This window comes from Saimiri boliviensis, chromosome 1 (genome assembly GCF_048565385.1).
Source record: "Saimiri boliviensis isolate mSaiBol1 chromosome 1, mSaiBol1.pri, whole genome shotgun sequence".
NCBI classification, from domain to species: Eukaryota; Metazoa; Chordata; class Mammalia; order Primates; family Cebidae; genus Saimiri; species Saimiri boliviensis.
The window spans coordinates 99,041,225-99,056,999 of NC_133449.1; the positions used below are offsets into that span (position 1 = coordinate 99,041,225).

Consider the following 15,775-nt stretch of genomic DNA (forward strand, 5'->3'; position numbering starts at 1 on the left):
CCACCCCGCACTCACAAGCAGGAAGCTTTGCACAAACGCGGTTCTGTCACCACAACTGCCCAAAGGGATGGGTCCAGCCCAGTTTTCGCTCTGCGGGCAGATGGTCAGCACTCATGGATTTTTCCTACAAGGCAAGAATCCAGTAGAAATTGCTGAGCAGGCCCTGGCCCTGAGGCTGGCACTCTCCTTAGTCAAAGTGCCTGACTACAGTGGGGTTCGGCTGCACCCAAGGAAGGAGAAGGCAGAGACACACAGAGATCAGGAGCAGGGTCTGCTCCTAGAGGGAGACTTGCTTCATAAAAAGAAATGACCAGACAGCCTTTATTCCTCCAAAGGCACAAACCCATCAGAGAAGAGACCCAGTTATGGTCAAAGACTCCACCATTGGGTCAGGCTATACAAAGCCACTAGCAGACTTTGCTTCCGAGTTTGTCCCCAAGGTACCATTCCCCAGCTGCCCAGTGATACTGTCCCATTCCCAGGACAGCTGCCCAAGACCTCTACTAGTGAAAGAGGAGACAGTAAACAATGTACATCCAACCCCTGAATCATTAATTCAGATAAAGCAAAGACAGATAAAGCCACATGTAGACTACATTCTGTGAGCTGATCAGTATCAGTTTATTCTCGAAAAAGACTCCTGGCTGGCAGCAGTGGCTCACGCCTATAATCCCAACACATTGGGAGGCCGAGGCGAGTGGATCACCTGAGGTCAGGAGTTCAAGACCAGCCTGGCCAACATGGCGAAACCTTGTCTCTACTGAAGATACAAAATTAGCTGGGTGTGGTGGTACATGCCTGCAATCCCATCTACTCAGGAGGCTGAGCCCGGAAAATCATTCGAAAAGAAGAGTCCTAATCTTATTAACTCCTGGGTACCTTCTTTAGAGAAAGCTTGGAAACAGACAAGAGCCCAGTAGATTTTAAATGGACATATTGGGAATGCCTATACCGTGGTTTGAAACCACTGTTTTAAAGCAGTGTTAAGGACTTCTGTAAATGAAAATCCACTGACTGCTAATACCTGGCCTTGCACAGCTGCAGCTGCTGGGCATCTCCTCCGAGCTCTACAGGGAGCCTGGGACTCGCTGACTGCAGGTTATGGATGGCTGAGCTGCAAGAATCTGTACGATCAGCCCTAATGCCCTTTCCTGACTGAAAGATGTCTCAAAACTCAGGAACAGCCTGAAAGCCAAGGTGGAAGCGGAATCTGGTGGCCTGCAACATAGCAGGAACTAAGCATATTTCACTGTGCTAGGTCTGGCCTATGTTTATTCTCAGCCTAAAGGGAATCTGCTCCAAAAATGAGCTCAATCCACCTTTTGTGTTCCACCCCCTTGTCAATCTGCTCCCTGTGCACTGCGCCTCAACTCCAGGGTGCGCTGCTTCCTCCAAAGGGTCAGCCACACCTGAGGACACTGGCAAAGTGGTGACATCTAGAACCCAGGCTTCCCAGCTTTCAGTCTATCCTTGAGAAAAAACAAGTATTTAAATGAGAAGGGATTTTAGAAATGACCTAACACAGGCCGGGCATGGTGGCTCATGCCTGTAATCCCAGAACTTTGGGAGGCTGAGATAGGTGGAACACCTGAGGTCAGGAGTTCGAGACCAACCTGACCAACATGGCAAAACCCCATCTCTACTAAAAAATACAAAAAAAATCTTGGTGCAGTGGTTTACACCTGTAATCCCAGCATTTTGGGAGGCCAAGGCAGGCGGATCACCTGAGGTCAGGAATTCGAGATCAGCCTAGCCAACATGGCAAAAGCCTGTCTCTACTAAAAATAGAAAAAAATTAGCCAGGCGTTGTGGTGGGTACCTGTAATTCCAGCTACTTGGGAAGCTGAGGTAGGAGGATCGCTTGAACTTGGGAGGCAGAGGTTGCAGTAAGCCGAGATTGCACACTGCACTTCAGCCTGGAAGACAGAGCGAGATTCCATCTCCAAAACAAAAAAAAATTAGCTGGGAGTGGTGGCACGTCTGTAATCCAAGCTACTCAGGAGGCTAGGCAAGAGAATAGCTTGAACCTGTGAGGCAGAGGTTGCAGTAAGCCAAGATCACACCACTGCATTCCAGCCTGGGCAACAAAGCAATACTCCATCTCAAAAAAATAAATAAACAAGACAAAAAAAAAAAAAGAAATTAACTAGCACAATCTCTTCCTTTGAATAATCAGCCCAGTGGGCTAATACTTTCCATCAGTATACCATGATATCACTACTATTTAAGCAATGTTTCTTCTCCATTTAAGACATGGAAAAGGCTACAAGCTTGTGTCCAGGAATTAATAAAAACCCAAGTCCATTCACCACATGGTCTGTGTGCAACACTAGTCCAGACACGAGAGGGTCCCCAGTGACGCAGCCAGCACTCACGGGGTCGGTGAGCATGGTTCTCAGGTGGGACGACAGGGCGAGCACAGCCAAGCAGTTAAAGATGACCCCGTTGACCACAGAGTACCAGAAGTCTTTGGAAGGCAGCAGCATAACAAAAGTCACCACGAAGTCTGCATAGGCGACCAGAAGCCATGTCATGACAGCACAGATCATGCCGCAGCCATCACGGATGAACCAGACCCGGTCGGCCACATCAGCCTCGGAGGAGGAGGAGGACGATGAAGAGTCATAGTTGTCATTTTCAGCCAGGAGAGGGTGATGCTCAACGTCCCGGAGCCTGTGTCCTGATGGCTGCATGATTTCCCTGACGCGCCCTGGGGAGGGGGACGACACAGAGCTGGTGAGGCTCACGAAGCTCACAAGCCACCTTAAATAGGATGTGTTACGGTTTGTCCTTGGCCATTTCATAAAGTTAGTCTAAATCACAAAGTGGTAAAGAATATAAAAATGTAACTGAGATCTGAACACTTAAATCTCCGCCCTTACCGACTGCTTTACTACAACACAGTAAGTCCCGCAGTACAGGTCCCACCTATATACACAAAACTGTCACCTACGGCCAGCCATGGCCACATACAAAGATGATACAAAGCATAGCTAGATGTGAAGTCACAGCGCCGGGTTCCCGGCAGGGTGGAGAGGAGCTGTGCCGTATCACTGCCGCACTTGCTTCCCCAGGGCCCTACCTGTCTCTGCTCTGCTCAGCAGCTCACCTCAACGCTCCCAAGCAGATACTCAGCACAGACTATGGCAAACAGCATGTTGGTCCTCTACTCATTTTTACACTGCCTCATACACAAGGACCTCACTGGTCTTACCTGTTTTTTCTCCATTTGATTCTCAGTTTATTCTCACTTCTCCCTGATGTTTTTGTAACAGACTCCCATTTGTGTATCTCTGTTCCTTGGTACTCTACCCTGCTTCTATCATGCCCTTCCTCTGTCTCTTTTTTTTTTTTTTTTTTTTTAAGACCAAGTCTCACTCTGTTGCCCAGGTTGGAGTGCAGTGGTATGATCCTGGCTCACTGCAACCTCCACTACCCTGGTTCAAGTGATTCTCCTGCCTCAGCCTCCCGAGTAGCTGGAATTACAGGTGCCCACCACCGTGACTGGCTAATATTTTTGCAATTTTAGTAGAGACGGGGTTTCACAATGTTGGCCAGGCTGGTCTCAAACTCCTTACCTAAGGTGATCCACCCACCTCGGCCTCCCAAAGTCCTGGGATGACAGGCGTGAGCCACCACCCCCGGCCTCTTTTTTCATCTTTTTTTTTTTTTTTTTTTTTTTTTTGAGACGGAGTTTCGCTCTTGTTACCCAGGCTGGAGTGCAATGGCGCGATCTCGGCTCACCGCAACCTCCGCCTCCTGGGTTCAGGCAATTCTCCTGCCTCAGCCTCCTGAGTAGCTGGGATTATAGGCACACACCACCATGCCCAGCTAATTTTTTGTATTTTTAGTAGAGACGGGGTTTCACCATGTTGACCATGGTTGGTCTCGATCTCTCGACCTCGTGATCCACCCGCCTCGGCCTCCCAAAGTGCTGGGATTACAGGCTTGAGCCACCGCGCCCGGCCTCTTTTTTCATCTTTTAAAGTTTCCTTTTTTCCTTTTTTGGGGGAACAGGGTCTCCCTCTGTTGCCTAGGCTGGAGTGCAGTGGCATAATCATAACTCACAGACGAGGTCTCACTATGTTACCTGGGCTGCTCTGGAATTCCTGGACTCAATCCTCCTGTCTCAGCCTCCTAAAGTGATGTGATTATAGGCATGAGCCACCATGCCCTGCCTTTCCTTCATTTATTAATCTTTTCTTTTTCAAGCCATCCTCTTGACACTTCTTCCCTATTTCCAATAGCATCCGATTTCTAAAAACATACAGGATCTAAAGAAACTAAAGAAAAAAGTAGGCCAGGCACGGTGGCTCACACCTGTAATCCTAGCACTTGGGGAAGCCAAAGTGGGTAGATCATGAGGTCAGGAGGTCAAGACCAGCCTGGCCAAAATGGTGAAACCCCGTCTCTACTAAAAACAAAAATTAGCTGGGCGCAGCGGCAGGAACCTGTCATCCCAGCTACTCAGGAGGCTAAAGCAAGAGAATCACTTGAACCCAGGGGGCAGAGGTTGCAATGAGCCAAGACCACGCCACTGCACCCCAGCCTGGGCAACAGAGTGAGACTCCATCTCAAAAAAAAAAAAAAAAAGAAAGAAAAAAAGTACAATTTTCCTGGTAACTGTTTTGACTGCTTCTTTGACTGTATGCCCTTCTCTCATCGGTGTTTGCTCTGAGAGTTGTAATATCACAAGGAAAGTAAGAGACGGTCAATTTCGCCTTAGCTTTCCCATGGGGAGAAAACACTGACAAATATTGTAACAAACTGACCCCAGCACCTTCTCAGAGCAGGAGCACCAACCTTTTATGCAGGCAGAGTGCAGAAACCCTGGCTTCTGAAATGTGAATAAGGAAGAGTAACAGGAATGTTCTCAGAGTTCAGGTCACTATAACCAAGTAACAGCACCGTTTTTCAGATCTGGGTGTGACTTTTTCTTTTCTTAAATACAACTGGAACATAGCGATTATGAAAACGTTTGCTGAATGAACATGCTGGTGAGAGTTCATTCGCCATATATTTTACAAAATTTCCTCTAGATACAAAAATGCTGACTGGTACAAAAGCAAAATGAAACTGTTCCCGATAGTCAGTAAAATAATCCTATTTTTCCATCAGATAAAAACAGCTTTAAAAAATGTTTAAGGCTGGGTGCAGTGGCTCACGTCTATAATCCCAGCACTTCAGGAGGCTGAGGCAGAAGGATCATTTCAGCCCAGGAGTTTGAGATCAGCCTGGGAAACAGAGTAAACCTCATCCCCACAATAAATAAAAATTAGCCAGGCATAGCGGCTTGTGCCTGTAGAGAGGCTGAGGTAGAAAGCCTGCTTGAGCCTGGGAGGTTGAGGCTGTAGTGACCCATTGATCACACCACTGCACTCCAGCCTGGGTAACAAAGGCCCTGTCTCAAAAAATAAAAATAAATTAAAAATGCTCAAGGCTGAGTGCAGTGGCTTACCCCTGTAATCTCAGCACTGTGGGAGGCCAAGGTGGGAGGATCTCTTAAGCCCAGGAGTTTGAGACTGGCATGGGCAACACGGGAAGACCCAATCTCAAAAATCTTTTTCATTAGTCAGGCGTGGTGGCATGCATGTGTAGTCCCAGCTGTTTGGGAGGCTGAGGTGGGAGGATGGCTTGAGCCTGGGAGGTTGAAGCTACAGTAAGCCATGATCCCACCACTGCATTCCAGCCTGGGCAATAGTAAGACCCAGTGTCAACAAAATGGTTTCCATTAAAAAGTATTTTTAAAAGTAAGTGTTTAAGTGAATTAGAAGAAACTAAAGATGAAAAGAATCTGGACAGCCCCCTTAGCCAGCCATTCCTTCAGCACTGACTGAACCTACATATTCCAGCTCTGTCTGCTCAATATCCCTGCAAACACCTTTACAGCACCCATTTCCTCCACAAACCCCATTCACCCTGTAGGGCCTAACTTTTCTCTCTTCTAGGCAAGCCAGTCTGAAAAGGGAGTTCTGTTTCTTCTGAGGAGCACTTTGTTAAGGGGTCCTAAACATCAGACATGCCTATCTGGAGGTGAAGGCTGGAACTGCTTCTGCCTGCACCACTAGAAATGCCTGACTGTCAGGAGCCGGAGAAAGTACCTGGAAGTTCCTCTGCCTCCCCTGAAGCCTTGGGCATGATCACCAGCTCTTCCCACCAGGTACTTATACTTGCTACCTGAGAGCTCCTGCAGGTCACCTCCCTGCCTGACATCAGCCCCTCCAGGCGGGTGTGGGTCTCCTCTCCCTCTGGTCCCCTTGTGCCCTCCATACTGTCTGGCACACAGCAAGGGCATGTTTGTTAAAAGGCAGATGCAACAAAGAGCAAGCAGTCCCTCTCTCAGAGTCCAATAATCTCCTGCTGATTTCCATGTAAGCTTCTTGGTGCATCTTATCTGTGGCCCCAAGTACATGAAGGCCTTAACCTGACAAATTCCTCTGATCAGAACCACTTTATGGTAACTTCTCTAGCAGGACACATTCCATGAGAAAAGGAGGCGTGCCTGCCAGGCAATAAAACAAGCTATACTTTCGTCAGAGTGCAATGTTTGGTCAGTCTGAGCTCTTTCCAGAAAGCAGGGCCCCTTCAAAGTCTTCTAAAGGCACGCATGTGACACCTGAGCTAGCTCAGCTCTGCCTTCCTGGTTTAGGTTCTGGTCAGACCTCCCTGGAGAGCAGGCTGCTGCTGGGTGCCATGCCTGACCTTGGGGTGCAGATGGCGGGCACAGCTGTGTAAGGAGAGTGCCCACAGACGTCCAACACTGGCCATGGCAGGACATTCCTACAAGGGCAGATTAGGGTGACTTGTAACACTGGAGGGCTTTAGTGCCACATCTGTAAGATCCATTGTAAGTCAACATGAAAATAACTTGAGATCCAAAAATTGCTTTATTTTCAAGAAACCAACAAATGAATATAGTGGGGTTAGGCTGGACAAATACAGCTCTCACTAACAAACTGCACTTGCGTCCCTGAGTCACTGTATTTACACTTGAGTAATGCAACAGGAAGGGAAGGGAAAGAAATGAAACCATCCTTTACAGGAAACCTAATCTAAAAGCAAACATTTCGGCCATTTGAGATGCAATATCAAAATGCACACATACCTTAGGAGTAAGGGTACAGCCTTATTCTGCACTGAATTCCAAAACCACTACTGACTTTAGACTCAAGACAGTTTCTCCGGGAGCCATGAAAACACTGTGCACTGTCAGACAGATGTCCCAGAATCACTCTTCTACTTTAATGGCCGATTTAATGGGATTTTGTCAACACTCCTGAACCTAAGCTCTTTATCGGCACATTAAATAGAGCCCTGTGTTCCAGAACACCAAAAGCAACACAGCAGATCTCCATATTTAAAGGGACAACCACACAAGCAAAAACTTTCCAGTTCAGGCCAGGTGTGGTGGCTCACGCTTGTAATCCCAGCACTTTGGGAGGCCAAGGTGAGAGGACCATCTCATATCAGGGTTCGAGACCAGCCTGGCCAACATGATGAAACTCCATCTCTACTAAAAGTACAAAAATTAGCCGGGCATGATGGCGGGTGCCTGCAATCCCAGCTACTAGGGAGGCTGAGGCAGGAGAATCACTTGAACCCAGAAGGCAGAGGTTGCAGTGAGCTGAGTTCACGCGACTGCACTCCAGCCTAGGTGACAGAGGGAGACTCCATCTCAAAAAAAAAAAGAAAAGAAAAAAAAAAAAACCACTTTCTGCTTCAAGTATAAAGCTGAGTATTTCCCTTGTCCTGTAATACTGGCCAATCACTCATCAATTCAATTCATGAAGTCCCCCCACAGATATACCCTACTTCTAGGACAGGCAGGCAGCGAATGAAAAGGAAGGCGTGTCTGTCAGCCTTGGCACCACACCTCTGCTCTGCCACAAGCACAGGTACCTTTTTAGTAACGTACAAGTTAGTATGAGCTCTGAGAAACGAAACAGTGCTGAGACCCTAAATAATCACACTCTTACCTCACAAATCCTTTCGAAACATCACTTGAACGCTTTGTGCCTTTTCTTCAGGATCTTAAGGTGCATAGTGCCCTACGTGATTGGATCTGAAAGACAATAAAATCTGATTAGAAAATTGATTTATGACAGACGTGTATTTCTTAAGGTATGATTAATTTTTGGAGTGTATATAAGCAATGTAACATTTGACACATCAAGTTCTGTCACTCAGAACTATCCTTAAAGATGAAATTATTGCTCTTCTAAGTTTTGATTACTAGGTAAATTCACAATCCTGGAAATTAAGTAATTTGTTTTAAATATTTCCATTTACCCTCCTGCTCTTTTAGCCCCAGTGTTAAATACAGATCTATAAGCTGAAAAATCCCCCAGGGCAGACCAAATCTGCCTAGCCTGCACTTCTGCTGTCAATAAACTGATTTACTGGCCACAGAACAGACAGAGAGACAGAGCCCGTGAGGCAGGAGGGGCCGGACTGAAAGGGCAGGCCCTGCTGTGGGAGGGGCGAGGAGCTGAAGGAAGACATGGGAACCCAGTGAGGGCCACACAATGAGTAGAGACTCCCAGCGTACATCTCCCACCGGGCTCCCCAAACCCTGGCAGATGGGAGGGTCAAGGAATCTTCTCTAGCACACATATGACCCAAGAGAAAGATATGAAGACTCCTCAATGCAAAGAGAAAACCTAACAAAAAGGTGAGATTCACCATCTGACCTCCCTAAGAGGAGGGCCACAGAGAAACCCCCCTCACCCCAGCCATGGACAGAGAGGTTTCAAGTGCTCGTTATAATTGTTATATAAAAACAAAGTCCAGACACGCCTCATGAAAGAGCACAGAGCAGAAATGAGGAGTAAGACTCCAGAACATACGTGATGCACAGGGAAGAAAATGTCAACAAGGCACAACTAATTCATATTCTTAGAAATAAGAGGTTGTATCTATGAAACAAAAAGAGGAAGAGTTTAATAACTTCCTGGTTATTAAACGATGAAAACACAACCATGTATGGATTCTAAATTTTCTTAAACAGAATCGGACAAAATAGTACAAATGTCCCAGAGAAGACAACTAGAGGGCAGAGAGAAAACCATGAGAGAATGTAAAATAAAATTAGAAGATCGGGTCAGGAGGTCCACCTTCCAAACAGAGGTCGAGTAGAGGGGGCCCCAGAAGAAAGGGCAAGCAGAGCTCCTCACGGTGGGCTTCGGCTCTGGCTCCCATGTGGCTGCCTGGCTGCTCCACTCCATCTGTAGCTGATGAGCTTCCACCACACTGCTTTTTCTGCTTTAGTCAACCTCAGCTGCTGTCTGTTATCTGAAACCAAGAGCCCTGACTAGTACACCAGGAGGCTCCTGGGGCTGAAAAGGGCAGGGGCCAGGGGTCTGAGGCAGGACCAACAGGTAGGTAAGGGAAGTGTCCCTAGTTTCTGCAAACATATTCTGGGTTGCCTCCTGACAGCTGGAGATGGCAGGTGTCTTGGTGCTGTCTCCTGCCCCAAGTGTGCCAGGCCTCCACCTGGGTCAGCTCTGTGGAGGTCGCTGTGCCCATCTCACCCACTGCCAGATCCCTCAGAGGTTGGTTCCCCCTCAGTCTTCTGCCCAGGCCCTAACCTAGACAAACACTGACACAGCACCGGTCCCCAACCCAGCTCCAGCTCTCAGGCCGTTCTGAGCGTTTTTTTTTGTTTTTTGTTTTTTGTTTTTTTCCCTGAGGTAGTTCCGCTCTTGTTGCCCAGGCTGGAGTGCAATAGCATGATCTCAGCTCGCTGCAATCTCCACCTCCCGGGTTCAAGCGATTCTCCTTCCTCAGCCTCCTGAGTAGCTGGGTTACAGGTACACACCACCACACCCGGCTAACTTTTCGTATTTTTAGTAGAAACAGGGTTTCACCATGTTAGCCAGGCTGGTCTCAAACTCCTGACCTCGTGATCCACCCACCTCGGCCTCCCAACTGAGCTTTTAAATAACAAACTTGGCCAGAAACGCCGTGGTGCTTAAACCAATGGAGATTACTTTAAATGCTGTATATATGTATGTATGTATGTATGTATGTACGTATGCACGTATGTACATATGTGAGACTGAGTTTCACTCTATCGCCCAGGCTGGAGTGCAGTGGGCACAGCAACCTCAGCCTCCCGGGTTCAAGTGATTCTCCTGCCTCAGCCTCCCAAGTAACTGGGACTATAGGCACCTGCCACCACGCCCAGCTAATTTCTGTATTTTTAGTAGAGATGGGGTTTCATCATGTTGGCCAGGCTTGTCTTGAACTCCTGCCTCAGCCTAAGTGCACTATTTATATACAGTAACTTTATTCAGGTATCTATGCACCAGTCAGAAACATGAAATGGTTGGTAATATTTTGAACTGTTTTCCAATGAGCTAGTCTTAGCAGTGTTTTAAAATCAAAAACTGGTTTGCAAAATCCCAGACTCAGAATTGCAAGCATCAGGTCTACATTAGCTTTCTACAGTGAGATGAAATCTCCAATAGTTTTAAAAATTGTAAAAAGTAACCACACAACAACCAATTTGGAAAGCAGTCTGGCACTTTCTCACAATTAACAACTACCACCACCCTGTGACTCAGCGATTCCACTTCCAGGTATTCACCCAAGAAAAGTAAATATGAACACAAAAACTTGTATGACACCTTTCACAGTAGCTTTGCTAATCATACCCCCAAATCGGACTGTTCACAGCAGCTTTGTTCCTAATACCCCCAAAGTGGAAACAAGCCAAATATGCATCAACAGGGGACAGGTAACAAACAGTGGTGTATTCCTATAATGGCATACTTTTGAGCAAAAAGCAGGAAAATATTATGGAAACAAGCAGCATGGCTTAATCTCAAAAATATTCTGCTACGTGAAGGCCGGGCGCGGTGGCTCAAGCCTGTAATCCCAGCACTTTGGGAGGCCGAGGCGGGTGGATCACGAGGTCAAGAGATCGAGACCATCCTGGTCAACATGGTGAAATCCCATCTCTACTAAAAATACAAAAAATTAGCTGGGCATGGTGGCGCGTGCCTGTAATCCCAGCTACTCAGGAGGCTGAGGCAGGAGAATTGCCTGAACCCAGGAGGCGGAGGTTGCGGTGAGCTGAGATCGCGTCACTGCACTCCAGCCTGGGTAACAAGAGCGAGACTCTGTCTCAAAAAAAAAAAAAAAAAAAAAAAATATTCTGCTACGTGAAAGAAGCCAGACACGGAAGAATATATATAGTATGATTCCATGTATATGATATTCTGAGTGAGGCAAACTCACTTATTTATAAAGAAATCAGGCCAGGCGCGGTGGCTCACACCTGTAATCCCAGCACTTTGGGAGGCCAAGGCAGGCAGATCACCCAAAATTGGGAGTTAAAGACCAGCCTGACCAACAGAGAGAAACCCCGGCTCTACTAAAATTTAGCCGGGCGTGGTGACGCATGCCTGTAATCCCAGCTACTCGGGAGGCTGAGGCAGGAACATCGCTTCAACCAGGGAGACGGAGGATGCAGTGAACCAAGATGGCGCCATTCTACTCCTCCAGCCTTGGCAACAAGAGCAAAACTCCACCTCAAAAGAAAAAAGAAAAGAAAAGAAATCAGAGTGTTTGAGCACAAGTTGTAGTGAGTGTGGAGAGGGCCAAATTTTAAGTTGACAGACATGCCTGTATCTTGAGAGGGAAGTGGGTGACAGAGGCATATACATTTGTCAAAATAAAATACAATTCACTGTTTAAAAAAAACGAGATGGACTATATACTTCAAAAGGTGGGACCGGGTGCAGTCGCTCATACCTATAATCCCAATGCTTTGGGAGTCTAAGGCAGAATCACTTGAGCCCAAAAGTTTGAGACTAGCCTGGGCAACACAGCAAGACCCTGTCTCTACAAAAAATGGTTTTTTGAAGTTGACCAGGCACAGCCTGTACTCCCAGCTGCTCGGGAGGCTGAGGCAGGAGGACTGCTTGAGTCTGGGAGGTCAAGGCTGCAGTGAGCTGTGTTTGCGCCACTGTACTCCAGCCTGGGCAACAGAGTGAGACCTTGTCTCTAAAATAAAAGAAAATGCATTTCACTGTTCATTAATCATACCTCAATTTTTAAAATGTGGAGAAAAAACACCCAAGACAGGTATGCATGACAGGTGTGAACGTGCAAGGGTGTGGCACAAGGCAAGTCCTAGCTCGCGGTGGAGACACTTTTCTTCCTGTAACCTGCATTCCTGAGTCAAGACCCTGTCTTGGATGCACGTGTATCTGTAACTTCAAGCAAGTTTCTTAAGCTCTTCCCCCTTACTTTTTTCCTAGGCTATCAACAGAAAATGTATTTCCCAGGAACACACTGAAAACAAGTAAACAGAAGGCACCAGTGTTCTCTGGTGATCAGTTACCACAAAAAAGAACCAAGACAATTATTTTTACCACTGCACTGCTAAGAATGTCCACCCTAGAGTCTGGAATCCACGTTTCTACTAATTAAACTTGTCATTGCTTTACTATTCATACACCCACTTAGACACCCCCCCCCCCAAAAAAAAAAAAAAAACAAAAATAAGGAAACCTGTTTTAGGACAGAAGCATAAAAAAACAAACTCAACCCCTGCCAGGAACAGTCTTCCCACTTCAAACATCAGGCTGGGGAGCTGGGGGGTGGGCATCCAAACACATACTCTGTGCAAGGCCCCAAGGATGTGCAGCCAATGACAGCTTCAGCCACAGGAGCAGAATGCACAGACGAGGGGGGTGGGAATCAGACTGTAAACAATGTGCAAAGTGTCTTCCCCAAGTTAGGAGCAAAGTGTGATCAGGGAGAGAGATGAAACAGCTCATTCTGGAGGAACCAGAGAAAATGTCAAGAAAGACGACAGCATGGGTGGTACCAAGCAGACCAGCAAGATATGGACAAGAGAGGACACTCATGTGAGCCAGTGCAGAAGCAGAAGGGAATTCAGCATTCCACAGGGCAATGTCACCAGAAGGACAAGCCTGTAGTTCCTAAGCAGTCTAGAATTCTGGACTTCACTCTGCTGGAATGGGAGGCACCAAACCTTAGGTAAACTAGATGATTTAAAAGATAACTGGGGCCAGGTACAGTGTGGCTCATGCCTGTAAGCAAATCACTAGAGGTCAGGAGATCAACACCAGTCTGGCCAACACAGCAAAACCCCAGCTCTACTAAAAATACAAAAATTAGCCAGGTGTGGTGGCCAGTGCCTGTAATCCCAGCTACTTGGGATGCTGAGGCAGGGAAATCACTTGAACCTGGGAGGCTGAGATCCTGCCACTGTACTCCAGCCTGAGTGACAGAGCGAGCCCCCGTCTCAAAAAATAAAAATAAGGCCGGGCGCAGTGGCTCAAGCCTGTAATCCCAGCACTTTGGGAGGCCGAGGCGGGTGGATCACGAGGTCAGGAGATCGAGACCATCCTGGTCAACATGGTGAAACCCCGTCTCTACTAAAAATACAAAAAATTAGCTGGGCATGGTGGCACATGCCTGTAATCCCAGCTACTCAGGAGGCTGAGGCAGGAGAATTGCCTGAACCCAGGAGGCGGAGGTTGCGGTGAGCTGAGATCGCGCCATTGCACTCCAGCCTGGGTAACAAGAGCGAAACTCCGTCTCAAAAATAAATAAATAAATAAAAATAAAAATAAAAATAAAAGATAACTGGGAACAAAGTGAGACTACGTTGGTGGGGGGAAGACTGGCACCCAGGAGCTTGCTGCCCTAAGCAGCAGGGCCTCTTCCAAGGCTGATGACCATCTGAGAAACAGTCACAGAGACAACAGCAGTACAGAGACCAATGGGGTGGAACAGAGGGGAGCACAGCACAGCCACTACAGCAAAGAGGGAAGTGGAGCATTTCTGCCCTGGGGTGAACACACTTTGGGGACGTGGGGCTGCAGACTCACGTAGAGCGCTGAGACTGGACTCCACCAAATTTGAGGTATCTGCGTGGCAAGACAACGAATGCTCTGACCCAGAACGAGAGGTCCCAGAACAGAGGTGACAGGCAAAGTGGGACCAAAGTGGGAACAGATGAGCTTCCCAGGCAGGACCCTGGGGAGCAGAAACATTAACAGAAGGAAGCCAGGAAAGGCAGGGATGGAAGCTGTGGCAAGCGGAGGGATGGGAAGTGAGGAAGGCTGGAGGAGTCAACAACCCCAAATAAGCCTGGGGAGAGGCCACTGGGATTAGCAGGTACTTTCTCCTGACAGTTTCAGTAAGTACAAAAGACTAGGAGACTGGGTAGTAAGAAAATTAAGCCAATTTTATAAACTGTAGCTAAGTGACAGACATCTGTAGCTAGAGGGAAAAGTGGAGGAAAATCTTTTTTAAACTTCCCCTCATATATTATCTCATTTAAGGATTAGGACAAGCCTTAAGATGTTCTTGGTCTCCCCATTTTACAAAGGAGCTCCTTGGCCCCATGGGACTGAAGTAACACCACAGTGACAGTCAGTCAATGAGGTATCAGAGTCTCAACCCCGGGTCCCTGTAACTCTATGCAAGTCCCACCATGCCATACTCAAAAAGCCTAGGACAGGCCAGTTGTGGTGGGTCATGCCTATAATCCCAGCACTGTGGGAGGCCGAGGCAGGTGGATCACGAAGTCAAGAGATTGAGACCATCCTGGCCAACATGGGGAAACCCTGTCTCTACTAAAAATACAAAAATTAGCTGGGTGTGGTAGCACGCCTGTAGTCCCAGCTACTCTGGAGGCTGAGGCAGGACAATTGCTTGAACCCAGGAGGCGGAAGTTGCAGTGAGCAGAGATCCCACCACTGCACTCCAGCCTGGTGACAGAGCAAGACTCTGTCTCAAAAAAAAAAAAAAAAGCCTAGGAGAGCCCCAGAAGTATATTTAATGGAAAGAGAATGAAGAATTTCTGCCTAGTCAAGCCAAGTGAGCTATGAGACTAAGAGTACATAAGCTAAGAGGCCCTGCCACACTGGTCCTGTGTTTCCTAATTTTGTACTTTTTTGAAGTTTCCTTACAACTACAAATACAATATAGGTTCACTGAAGTTTTCTCTTTTTAAAAAATGAGATTCTGGCCAGTGTGGTTCTGGTGTGGTGGTTCATGCCTGTAACCCTAGCACTTTGAGGGGTCGAGGCAGGTATATCACCTTAGGTCATAAGCTCAAGACCAGCCTGGACAACAAGGTGAAACCCCATCTCTCCTAAAAATACAAAAATTAGCCAGGTGTGGTGGCACATGCTGGTAACACCAGCTACTTGGGAGGCAATGCAGGAGAAGCGCTTAAACCTTGGAGGCAGAGGTTGTAGTGAGCCGAGATCTTACCACTGCACTCCAGCCTGGGCGAAGGAGTGAGACGCCACCTCAAAAAAAAAAAAAAAAATGGGGTGGCCAGGCGCGGTGGCTCACGTCTGTAATCCCAGCACTTTGGGAGGCCGAGGCGGGTGGATTACAAGGTTAAGAGATCGAGACCATCCTGGTCAACATGGTGAAACCCCATCTCTACTAAAAATATAAAAAATCAGCTGGGCATGGTGGCGCGTGCCTGTAATCCCAGCTACTCAGGAGGCTGAGGCAGGAGAATTGCCTGAACCCAGGAAGCGGAGGTTGCAGTGAGCCGAGATCGCGCCATTGCACTCCAGCCTGGGTAACAAGAGTGAAACTCCATCTCAAAAACAAAAAAAAAAAAAGAAGGAAAGACGAAAGGTGAAAGACAAAAACTGTTCAGAGAATGAAAAGATGAGCCACAAACTGGAAGAAAATATTTCTAAATCATTTATCTGATAAGGAACTCTTAACAAGGATATAGAAAGAACATTTAAAACTCAACAATAACAAA

The 15,775-nt window shown here is 47.3% G+C and overlaps 1 protein-coding gene across 9 annotated transcripts in view; it reads right to left on the reverse strand.

Annotated features, from left to right (window-relative positions):
• Positions 1 to 15,775, reverse strand: part of ZDHHC7 (zDHHC palmitoyltransferase 7) — a 40,681-nt gene that overhangs the window by 12,364 nt on the left and 12,542 nt on the right. For 8 of the 9 annotated variants that reach the window (XM_003922813.3, XM_074400899.1, XM_074400910.1 and 5 more), the window contains 2 exons: positions 7,977 to 8,062; positions 2,376 to 2,710 (listed from right to left, as the gene is read on the reverse strand). In XM_003922813.3, the coding sequence (XP_003922862.1) occupies positions 2,376 to 2,693 (318 nt within the window). In that variant the 5' untranslated portion in view covers positions 2,694 to 2,710; positions 7,977 to 8,062. Of the gene's footprint in view, positions 1 to 2,375; positions 2,711 to 7,976; positions 8,063 to 9,113; positions 9,292 to 15,775 lie in introns of all 9 variants that reach the window. The other variant, XM_074400927.1, reaches the window with a different exon arrangement.